Genomic DNA, 12,236 nt, shown 5'->3' with positions numbered 1-12,236 from the left:
AATTAATCAAAGGACATAAAGGCGATGGACAGAGAATTTTTTATTTATTTCAACTGCAAATATTACTTTTTTGTTTGTTTGTTTGTTTTTGTGTGTGTTTTTGTTTGTTTTTTATATGGGTTCTTTTCATCAGAAAAAAAGATGTAACGTGTGAACACAACCTTTGTATGGCTACCAAGCCCCGTCAGATACTAACGTTAGTTCAGTCGAGGTATGTTTATGCTTCGCTGGCGCTGACGAAACTTAATTCAGTACATGAATATCTACATAAGTTAGCTAGGTTAGCAATTTCTTTAGTTGTAAAATAGGCTACATTTAGTTAGATCAGTTCTCTATCTGCTATCGCGATTGTTAACGTCCCCAAGAATTACTCCCCGACAGATTTCTTTTTTGAGGCTTGTTGAGAGTGTGAAGGATATCTTCATAGATTTTCAACCATCAATGAGGTCAAAACAGATGCCTTTCAACATTATATTATTTTTGAATCAATGTTTTAGGGTAAAACCTTCCATGAGATTAATGCCGTTTAAATAACCTTAGTTCATTGTTGCCAAGAAGTCTGAACATTTTAAAGCCAAGGTCTACTTCCAACATTAGATGTTTTTATGGAGGGAAATCTCTGGGATTTCTACACCACGATTTAAATGCTTTCCATTGTATAACCATAATGAGCTATGCAGCTTTGTTCGGTAGAAATGTACAATTCTAGGGCTTCAACATTTTATTTAACATCACCTCCACTGTTTCTCCAGCTTTCTCCGGCCATCGTGGGCGGCCTGCACAACATGGCTCGGAGCATCGAGTCACGCGCCTACACCGACAGCCTCAACATCCACACACACATCGTCAGCAACAGTAACTTCAGCGAGACCTCCGCCTTCATGCCAGTGTTGAAGGTGGTGCTAACGCAGGCTAATAAGCTGGGCGTCTGATGCCATGTGTGCGCACTCAATACTCACCAGTATTCCCGCAACTCCAACACAAGCCATCAGTCAATAAGGACCAACTCATATTGACATGCTTTGCCAGTCTTAAATCTGGAATAGGGCAATCCAGCTTACAGGCGTTTCTTTACTTTTTTTTTTTTTTTTTTTTATTAAGTTTTTGGTCTTGTACATGTTTATGTTTCCATTATTTCATATTTGTAATCGTGGCAGAGCAGAGTGCAATGGGGGTGTTTCCCCCTCTTTTTTTTTTTTTTTTTTTGTTTTGTTTTGTTTTGTTTTGTTTTGTTTGAGTCTATGTTTTTGGGCAACTCATAGGATTCACAGCCTGGAGAAATCAATCACGTGCCAGACCGGATTTGTCAGATATTTGCTATTATGTAATTGAGCTCTGGCTTATCATTTTAGATTTTTTTTTTCTTCCCTTCTAATTTTTGTCTGTAAGAATTTTAGGCTATCGCTTTGTGTGCTAATTAGAAGCCTTGCCATTTCAGTGATGTTCAATGCAATTTCCTGCAAAAAAAAAAAAAAAATGTAATTGCATTTTATCCGTTTACCAGGATCTACATAATCTTGGTAACAAGGAAATATTTTCAATAAATGTTATTTATTTAAATCTTTTAAGATTTGAGTTAATCAGTAACTATACAGCATTAGCAAACCAAGGCTGCCTAGTTATATGGCTGTCTAGTTTTATTTCTTTCTATAGTAATTTGAAAATTTGATGCCAGAGAGAGATGTCTGAAATGGTTTCGAAGTATCACAGTTGTCTACTGCAGAAATAGTGGAATGAAAGTGGTAGACTCACTGTAGTCCTTCTTTTACACCAGGAATTGGTTTGAAATAAAAGGAAATATTTTAGTGCTCAATATCACCAACCATTCACAATATTCTGACACTTATATCATGTAATCTTAAATGATGGCACGATATTTTAGAGCCACTGCTGGTTTAAACGGTAGGGAACGATATCCCAGAGAGAAAACTAGCCACTGGTAACATCAATTTAATCATTCTCACCACTCCTGTTCAAACTCCTTATTTTGTATACAAGTTCTGTACCCTATAATTTTGAGGGGGAATCAATGCACAATGTTTAAATGACTGTTGTAAAAATTGGATGAGGGTGTTGCATTTTAATGAAGTGGTCAAATAAAGTGCTCAATATTTCTCAGCTCTGGTCTTCTTTCTAAATGTGAAGGGAAAAATTAGCCCGGAATGACTTGAATATGAATTGTTATAATTATCACTGGTGTCTAAAATGTATTTTGTTTTGAAATTATGAGCGGACATATTAGTTGAAACTTATTTGACATTGATCTATTTTCATGGCAGCGGTATCCGCTAATGTCAGTGGCCTCTTTCAGCAGGATAATGTGCCCTGCCACACTGCAAAAATTGTTCAGGAATGGTTTGAGGAACAAGAGTTCAAGGTGTTGACTTTGCCTCCAAATTCCCCAGATATCAATCCGATCGAGAATCTGTGGGATCCACCTCAAAACTTGCAGGACTTAAAGATTTACGACTTGGTGCCAGATACCACAGCAAACCTTCAGCAGTCTAGTGGAGTCCATGGCTTGACGGATCAGAGCTGTTTTGGTGGCATAAGGTGGACCTACACAATATTATACAGGTGACTTTAATGTTATGGCAGATCGATATATATTTCAATGTATGTACATGTTTTTTTTTTTATATAGTTGATAAATTTGTTTACTTTTGGTTAGTGCCATTTGTATCTTTTTTCTGTTATATGTAAGAGTTAATGATAGGAGATTTGTACAATGACAATAAAACAATTCTGATTCATGTTAATGCAAAATGTGAATGGGACCATAGAAAACTGATCTGTCCTTGCTGAAACCAGGCAGCAATTGCTCTGTTGTTGGTGGCACCAGTGCCGGTCCTCCCTATATGCAAACTAAGCAAGTTGTTTAGGGCCCCGAACCACCAGGGGGCCCCCTTGATCTCGTATATTATTTACCATCGGTAAAAAAAAATTAATAACATGCAAATATAAATGCGGATTCAGCTTTAGAGGAGTCATATGGAAATTTCTCTCTCTCTTTTTAAAAAAAATACATTTATTATATTTAATTACTGTTTTGGACTCGGAAATCAGGTGGCAGGTAATGACCTCATTGACCTGCATTTTCACATATGGCTATGGCTTCCAAACGAAGCCATCCGTCGGGAGCATAAAAAAGAAAGAAAAAGCGCCAAGAGCATGAAGCAAAAAAGCAAGAAGTACTTAAAGATATGTATTTTTTTGTAATATTTTTAAATTCATATTTAGTCTTGAAAAACCATGCAATGAATTAACTAAAACTAATACTCCAGTCAGTCCAGATCAACAGATTCAATATTAGTGAACTGTGTTTCGTTAGAAACACCCCATGATGAAATATAATTTTCGGTTTGTGTCGATAGACATCAATAATCAAAACGTTCTTATAGGTGTTTTAATGGATAGGAAATAAACATTCCTGTTTAGCAAGGCAAGCTGTCGTATGACTCTTGTCAGTGCTTTAAAAACAATGCAAATTATTCTAAAGTTTGTGTATTTCAAGAATTATTAATGTATTTAAATCAACTCACTGTATGTTGTTTGAACAGATTAAGGGGTGGGGGTCATTTGGGGGTTTTTAAGAAGGCACTGACAGGGGCCCTCTGACAAAGTTTTGCTTAGGGCCCCTAGTCCAGAAGTCTAGGACCGGCAATGGGTGGCACCACTTCTGGTCTCAATACCTCGTACCAAGCCACGGCTTTGAATCCATTTTGGCACGTATGGCCTTCCATACACTCTTCAGCGTATAATAGGGATCCTGCGTCTCTGCTGCGTAGTCACCACTCGGAGCGCTTTTTTTTTTTTTATCAGCTGCTGCTGTTATACAAACTCGCAGGGATATCAACCGAGCTTCCATCTATTTGTTTTGATTCCCAGAGGGCCGAAAAATCTACGCTGTTTTCGTAATTTGTGTATTTTAGAGATGGACGCACTTCCGGATGATGAGCGCTGCGAGGTGGCGGACCGAGCCGGACCGGATGGCGCTGAGAGCCGCGAGCTGAATGGAGCAAAGCGTCTGCGCATCGTCTGGAGAAACGTTATTCTCATGAGTATGCTTCATACCGGCGCACTTTACTCCCTGCTCCTCATCCCCAAAGCGCATCCCTTCACCTGGATCTGGTGTAAGTATGAGAACGAGGTGAACACTTTGGGTTATGTTTGTTAGTGTAGCTACCAACCTCCGTCATTATCACATCAATGTACTATACCGCATTCAGTGTTTTGCAATAATGAACATTTTCCTGATCCATTTTGCCCAGTGTATGAACATCCTGCCAGTAGTCAAGTCATAGTTGAAAGAAAACACACGGATGAGGTTGTATTCATTCATGCATGTAAACAGTGAGCCATTTTCCTCACCTCATATAAATAATTTAATCACATACATCTACAAACCCTAATGAAAAAAAACAACAAATATGACATTTAGGATTATTTCTGAATGGCTTTATATTCCTGACAAATTTTCAATAACCCCAAACACCACCAGCAGCCTATGTGTTTAATGTAACATGATGGAAAACTGTTTGTTTGTTTTTTGTTTTGTCGTCCCCCCCCCCCCCCCCCTTCCAATGTTGATATATGTGTGGTATTATGCGTATGCTTTTTTTTTTTTTTTTTTTTTTTTTTTTGCTCATTCATAGATCATGTGTGAGTCAATCAACTAAACTGTCCTGTCAGTCAATAAAATTCTTCTAATCAAGCACTGGGCAAAAGCATTATCATTATATTTTCACTGAAGGAAGGACTATCATCAAGGCCAACATGCCACAACAAAGTGTGGTGCTTGTAGTAGATGTCAAAACCATCAGGTGTGTTTGTGTATGTGCAACCCTGGACCCAATGTTACAGTCTGAAAAAAAATAGCAAGAGTCCAGTTTCTATGGAAACATAGGCCTGAGGAGGCTGAACACACCCCACCTCTACCAGACAAACTCATTCACTTCAGCTATCATTGCTGCAGAATATGTTCCAGTCTCTTGATTAGTCCTTACTACACTTTGGAGCCTGAAAATATTATTAGTTATTGTTTTTGTAGTCAGTGTTCATATGATTTGATGAAGCCATTTGTGTTGTTTAGCCAGTTGCCTCCTCAACACTAGACTGGCTACTTAAATTACCATTTTCACTCTGAGGTGTCTTCTACTGACTGGTATATTTTAGATATTTAATGAGGAGACTGCTGTGTTGTGCTTTTCCTTTGCAGCCTATATATGTTTCATGATCACAGCCCTTGGGATTACAGCTGGGGCCCATCGCTTATGGAGTCACAGGTCTTACAAAGCCAAACTGCCTCTAAGGATCTTCCTGGCTGCTGCCAACTCCATGGCCTTCCAGGTGATTAGGATATAGCGTGATGATACGTATGCTGTTGTTTGTGTAAGAAAATGTCAAACTGAGTTAGCAGGAATGAAATACATAATATGGCACTCTATAAGCAAAACCATTCAGTATGAATATTATTATGGCAACTTTTAATCATTCCTTATGGTTCTTTGTGTTATGAGGAACAATTGATACCAACCATTCTTGGTCACAGAGTCTAATATCTCCAGTAATCTCTGATTATTCCAAGTTGTTATAAAGTTGACTTATATGTTTATTGCTATTAGTGTCAATAGATCAAGAGATCTGTTTCATGGTACTTTCAAAACTTGTTATAGCTCGACCATTTTCCTAAGGAAAAAAACTCAAACAAGCTGGAACCTAAGTGATAACAGGAAACAACTTGTCCATTGTATTAAATAGAAGTGCAGTGGTGCTTGAAAGTTTGTGAACCCTTTTAGAAGTTTCTATATTTCTGCATAAATCATCAGAAGTCCTAAACGTACACAAAGATAACCCAATTAAACAAATGAGAGAAAAACTATTATACTTGGTCATTTGTTTATTCAGGAAAATGATCCAATATTACATATCTGTGAGTGGCAAAAATATATCAACCTCTAGGATTAGCAGTTAATTAAAAGGTGAAATTACAGTCAGGTGTTTTCAATCACACTCACACCTGATTGTGAAATCACAATCAGGTGTGAGTGAGCGGCCTGTTTTATTTAAAGTACAGGGATCTATCAAAGTCTGATCTTCACAACACGTTTGTGGAAGTGTATCATGGCATGAACAAAGGAGATTTCTGAGGACCTCCAAGAAAGAGTTGTTGATGCTTATCAGGCTGGAAAAGGTTACAATACCATCACAAGAGTTTGGACTGCACTAATCCACAGTCAGACAGACTGTGTACAAATGGAGGAAATTCAAGACAATTGTTATCCTTCTCAGGACTGGTCAACCAACAAAAAATCACTCCAAGAGCAAGATGTGTAATAGTCTGCGAGGTCACAAAGGGACAGAGGGTAACTTCTAAGCAACTAAAGGCCTTTCTCACACTGGCTAATGTTGTTCATGAGTCCACCATCATGAGAACACTTAGTTACAGTTACATAGTGCTTTTCAAGACACTCAAAGCGCTTTACATAGTATGGGGAGGATCCTCAACCACCACTAGTGTGTAGCATCCATTTGGATGATGCGATGGAAGCCATAGCGAGCCAGAATGCCCACCACATACCACCTATTAGTGGAGAGGAGAGATTGATGTAGCCAATTCAGGCATGGGGATTATTAGGGGGCCATGATGGAGAAGGGCCAATGGGGACCACAGAGAGTCAGGACCCCGGTCTCATTGGAAAGACTGCTGTTTTCACAGTTGAGTGGCCCCACACAGACCACAGGGTGAATACCCCCTGCTGGCCTCACTAATACCAGCAGCATCCTTAGTTTTCCCCAGGAGGTCTCCCATCCAGGCTCAACCCTGCTTAGCGTCAGTAGGAAACTAGGCGAGAACTGCAGGGAGATATGGCTCTGGCAACACTGAACAACAGTGGTGTATATGGCAGGGTTGCAAGGAGAAAGCCACTGTTCTCCAAAAAGAACATTGCTGCCCGTCTGCAGTTTGCTAAAGATCACATAGACAAGCCAGAAGGCTATTGGAAAAATGTTTTGTGGATAGATGAGAGCAAAATATAAATGTTTGGTTTAAATGAGAAAGGAAAACACTGCATTCCAGCATAAGAACCTTATCCCATCTGTGAAACATGGTGGTAGTATTATGGTTTGGGCCTGTTTTGCTGCATCTGGGCCAGGATGGCTTACCATCATTGGAACAATGAATTCTAATGTATACCAGCAAATTCTAAAGGAAAATATCAGAGCATCTGTCCATTGAACTGAATCTCAACTGCGTCATACTGTCACGTAATGTAGGCGCAGACAGAACCAAACTCCAAAGGATAAGGCAGAAGACGATAATCATGAACAGGCAGAGGTCAGGCGATCAGGCAAACAGCACAAACAGGGCAGGGCAAAGGGACAAAGTCGTAAGCATATGCACAGTCCAAAAACACGAATAAACAGACAAGATATAAGGCTTGGTTAATGCCAGAGACAAGGCAACTGGGCGTATACTTCACAAAGACTAAGTGTTTGAACAGTCTCTTTTATGTGTGGTGTGATTGTGAGTGTAAATGGGAACAGGTGTCTCTGATTAGAACTCCAGAGAAGGTGTGTATGTGTGGGGGGGTGTAGTCCACTTCAGTCATGTTTGTGGCTGGTGGTGCATACTGGGAAATGGAGTCAGTGGTTTGCTGTGATATGACACATGCAACAAGACAACAACCTTAAGCGCAAAGGTATGTAATATTGGATCATTTTCCTCAATAAATAAATGACCAAGCATAATATTTTTTATCTCATTTTGTTTAATTGAGTTCTCAATGTCTATGTTTAGGACTTGTGTGAAAATCTGATGATGTTTTATTTCATATTTATGCAGAAATATAGAAAATTCTAAAGGGTTCACAAACCTTCAAGCACCACTGTATAAATGGGTATTAATCATTCTTTATTAAATAAAAAATAATAATTGTTAGAGCTGGCAAATTGTTATGGTATAATGGCGAAACTATTCATCCCCTTGGTGTTTTCCCTGTTTTGTTGCATTACAACCTGACATTAAAATGGATTTTTGGGGGGTTGTACCATTTGAATTATACAGCATGCCTACCACTTTGAAGGTGCAAAATATTTTTTATTGTGACACAAACAATAATTAAGTCAATACTTTGTACAGCCATTTTTGCTGAAAGTCTTATGGGGAATGTCTCTATTGGCTTAGTACATCTAGCCCCTGGGATTTTTGCCCATTCTTCAAGGCAAAACTGCTCCTTCAGTTTAGATGTAAAATGTTGGTCCTTCAAGTGTTGGTGTAAAGCAATCTTCAAGTCATGCCACAGATTCTCAATTAGACTAAGGTCTGGGCTTTGACTAGGCCATTCCAAGACATTTAAATGTTTCCATTTAAACCACTCCAGTGTAGCTTTAGCAGTATGCTTAGGCTCATTGTCTTGCTGGAAGGAGAAACTCTGACCCAGTCTCAAATCTCTTGCAGACTGAAACAGGTTTTACTCAAGAATTCTCCTGTATTTTGTCCCATCCATTTTTCTTTCAATCCTGACCACTTTTCCAGTCCCTACCAATGAAAAGCTTCTGCACAACATGATGTTGCCACCACCATGCTTCACTGTGGGAATGGTGTTCTGGGGGTGATGGGAAGTGTTGGGTTTGCATCACACATAGCGTTTCTTACGTGGCCAAAAAGTTCAATTTTAGTCTCATCTGACCAGAGAACTTTCTTCCATCTGTTTGGGGAGTCTGCCACATGCTGTTTGGTGAACTCCAATTATGTTTTGTTTTTCTTTTCTTTTTATTCTTTAAGCAATGGCCCTTTTTTATTTAAAAAAATTTTTTTAATGTACAGCTTAAAGTTGTCCTATCTACAGATACTCCCATCTCTGCTGTGGATCTTTGCAGCTCCTTCAGTGTTATCTTTGTTGAATCTCTAATTAATGCTCTCTTTGCCCATTCTGTGTGTTTTGGTGGGCAACCTTCTCTTCTCAGGTTTGTAGTTTAATGGTGCTCCATGTTCAAAGTTTGGGATTTTTTTTTTATAACCCAACCCTTATCTATACTTCTCCACAACTTTGTCTCTGACCTGTTTTGAGAGCATCTTGGTCTTCATATTGCTTGATTACTGGTGCTGCAGACTCATTGGCCTTTCAGAACAGGTGTATTTATACTGATATCATGTGACAGATCATATGAGACTTTGATTGCACACAGTTGGACTTAAATCCACCCGTGTTAATTGGTTGGAAGTTGATTATTTAGAGGGTTTCATAGCAAAGTGGGTGAATACATATGTTCTTACAACTTTTCTGCTTATTTTACAGCTTATCATTCTTTCTTGCAGTTCATTTCAGTGGTTCTTGTATTCACCCGAATGAAATCTAGATGCAAGACAACTTTCCTAAAACTTCAGAAGGGTGATTACACAGATTTCCCTGTATAATGCATTATTTTCTTTGCAGAACAATATCTTTGAATGGTCCAGAGATCACAGATCCCATCACAAGTACTCAGAGACAGATGCCGACCCCCACAATGCAAAGCGAGGCTTCTTCTTCTCACATATAGGCTGGCTGTTGGTGTATAAACACAAGGACGTGATTGAGAAAGGCAAGCGGCTGGACCTCAGCGATCTGCTGGCTGATCCTGTTGTTGTGTTCCAGAGGAAGTAGGTTCACTATGCTGTAATCCTGAAGAAAACTTTTAGTGCCTTGCATAAGTATTCACCCCCTCACACTTTGTAAACTTTTTTTATTGTTACAACCTGGAATTTTGAGTACTTACAGTATGCAAGTCACTGAACAACAAAAACATTTTTGATTGTCTTCTAATAAAGTATGTTGAAGTTATTCATTATAAATGAAGGGTGAGACTATGTAAACTATTAAGATATCTCATACACGTGCATTTTCTTTTATCCAGATTTTACAAAATATCAGTGCTGGTGATGTGCTTCCTCCTGCCCACTATGGTGCCATGGTACTTCTGGGGTGAAAGCTTGTGGAACTCATACTTCCTGGCCTCCATCTTACGCTACACCATTTCTCTTAATATCACCTGGTTAGTCAACAGCGCTGCACATATGTACGGCAACCGGCCCTACAACAGGAATATCAACCCTCGAGAAAACCAGCTTGTCACGTTTGGAACTTTTGGTATATTTGTTTTTTTCCTTCCAACTAGTAATGTGGTAGGGGTTTGTGCATGACCATTCACTGTAGTTGAGTCTGGATTATTTAATGACAATAGTTCCTACTAAATGACTACATTATTACAATGTTTTTTTAAATAGTTCAGGTAATCATAAAAACCATTTGCAACCCAGGGTTGATGATATGAATAATGGCAAACAGATTACAGATAGTTGGTTTGATATTTAGATTTGAAATTAATTCGTTTAAAATTTTGTTTGGTTTGTTGAGTTAGTGTCTATATAAATTGTTATTGTGGTTATAAATTGGTTGTTTTAAAACTGTTGACATTGGTCATTCACAGGGGAAGGTTTCCACAACTTCCATCACACATTTCCTTTTGACTATGCGGCCAGTGAATTTGGCTTTCGTTTCAACCCCACCACGTGTTTCATCAATCTCATGTGCTGCCTTGGCCTTGCCAGCAACCGGAAGAGAGCCACACCTGAGATGATTATGGCTCGGAAGCTAAGAACAGGTGATGGGAGCGCTTGATAACCAAACGCAGCATAGTTCTCTCCGCACTGCTTATATATCAGAACGGCAATGTAAAAGTGGAGTGCTGTGTTCTTTGTTTAAAATGTCTTTACTTCTAATCTGTCACAGAGCAGTTAATTATAAACAAGATAACCATTTTGATGGCTTAGATTTAGCTGGAACCTCGGGACATTTTTGACTGTTTCATAGGAAAGTAGATTTCAGTGTGAATCTTTTTGTTGCATATCTTTCAGAATTCATTGGTGTTTGATTTTTCTTAGGAAATCCATGTAACTTTAGCATTATCCAATGCATACACCTATTTTTGTAGCATACTTAAGGTAGGGTACATTAATGCTATGTTTGCATTTGCCCAATACTACACTATAAAGTGATATCTTAATCTTATTTTCACTATAATCTGCCATGTGCAGGCTTTGCCTTATATTTGCTGCTTTTTGTAATATTACCCCAAAAACGGCACTTTAATAAAGAAAAGTTCATGTTTTTTGTGAACACAAGGCCTAATTGATCCAAATGATAATGAGTAAATTTGCACTATTTGAGCACCCATTCATGCTAGAAAAATTGTATGTCTGCTCATGTTATATATTAGCTATCAGGTGCAAGATAACATGGCAGAAGATCACTAAAAAGAAAAAAATTAAGTGAAATCAACTGTCAATTTTCTCCTGTTGCTAATATTAAAATACATATTATAGGAAAATTTGCACAGATTTTGTAGGAATGCAAGGAAAATGTGTATTTTATTGTCTCCCATTTTAAAATCTGGATTGTACATGTTTGTTACATGTTGGTCACATTAATGCCCTGGGTTATTACATATTTCATATATGATTTATAGCCTATTTTTAGATTACTATTACATAAAACACTGGAAAATGCATCACATGAGTAGAAATGATTTGCTTTCATTCACATCAGAATTTTGTAGAGAAGCAGATTTTCTTCATACCTAAGAGTTTTTCATGTGTAGATGCCCATAAGTGCATTAACGTGTGGCTGTGTAACTTCTTGCTCTGTGTACATCAGTGCATGTAACTACTTTTGTCTTTAACATGATATAAGAACGAAGTTTCTTTTAGATGCCAGGCAAACCGACTTTTTCTTGCAAGTATTTTTGCAACATTGTCACCACAGTGTTGTTAAAATATATTATATAATATATGATAAGTTGATTTGTTCTTGACACTAACATAAGCAAACAAATTTGCATACCTTTTATTTGACATAGTTTAAAGAAGTTAAAGGAAAAGTTTGCTCTGAAACACAGTAAATGTGTGTATAATAAATTATTTGTGATGTACCTAGCAATTCTTGTGCTAATTTGTTGGTTGATGTTGTATTTACATTATTTCCGTGAGAATTTAGCAATTTTTTCCTAAACTGACGTCACAAGGGAACATTGTTAGTGCCATTTCAATGGTGGTTTTTAAGAGACAAAAATTCTACAATTTCAAACATAATGGATAACAGTTAGGTTTTGCTGTTAGCTCCTACAAAATAAAAATGACAAGATCTCACTCATCATTCTAAGAAAAAAAATCTCTGGATCCCAGTGCTGAATTTTCA

The 12,236-nt window shown here is 38.0% G+C and overlaps 2 protein-coding genes across 12 annotated transcripts in view; both read left to right on the top strand.

The window, feature by feature from the left end:
- Positions 1 to 2,118, top strand: part of sec31a (SEC31 homolog A, COPII coat complex component) — a 30,368-nt gene extending 28,250 nt beyond the window's left edge. For all 11 annotated transcript variants that reach the window (XM_053686909.1, XM_053686916.1, XM_053686914.1 and 8 more), the window contains one exon: positions 753 to 2,118. In XM_053686909.1, coding sequence (XP_053542884.1) covers positions 753 to 932 — 180 coding nt within the window. In that variant the 3' untranslated portion in view covers positions 933 to 2,118. The remainder of the gene's footprint in view (positions 1 to 752) is intronic.
- A 1,593-nt stretch (positions 2,119 to 3,711) lies between these two features.
- Positions 3,712 to 11,970, top strand: LOC108277083 (stearoyl-CoA desaturase 5). Its single transcript, XM_017489442.3, has 5 exons — positions 3,712 to 4,133; positions 5,219 to 5,349; positions 9,438 to 9,643; positions 9,898 to 10,130; positions 10,471 to 11,970. Exons 1-5 carry the CDS (start codon positions 3,935 to 3,937, stop codon positions 10,659 to 10,661), a joined length of 960 nt encoding a protein of 319 aa, XP_017344931.1. The 5' UTR covers positions 3,712 to 3,934; the 3' UTR covers positions 10,662 to 11,970.
- The last annotated feature ends 266 nt before the right edge of the window (positions 11,971 to 12,236 follow it).

This window comes from Ictalurus punctatus, chromosome 16, assembly GCF_001660625.3.
Source record: "Ictalurus punctatus breed USDA103 chromosome 16, Coco_2.0, whole genome shotgun sequence".
NCBI lineage: Eukaryota > Metazoa > Chordata > Actinopteri > Siluriformes > Ictaluridae > Ictalurus > Ictalurus punctatus.
The sequence above is the reverse complement of the archived record's forward strand: the minus strand, read 5'-3'. Positions and strand labels throughout refer to the sequence as shown.

Coding starts and splice junctions, on each gene's coding strand:
- LOC108277083 (XM_017489442.3), top strand. CDS start 3,935: ATGGACGCACTTCCGGATGATGAGCGCTGCGAGGTGGCGGACCGAGCC. Junction 5,350..9,437: donor CCAACTCCATGGCCTTCCAG/GTGATTAGGATA, acceptor TTTTCTTTGCAG/AACAATATCTTTGAATGGTC. Junction 9,644..9,897: donor GTTGTTGTGTTCCAGAGGAA/GTAGGTTCACTA, acceptor TCTTTTATCCAG/ATTTTACAAAATATCAGTGC.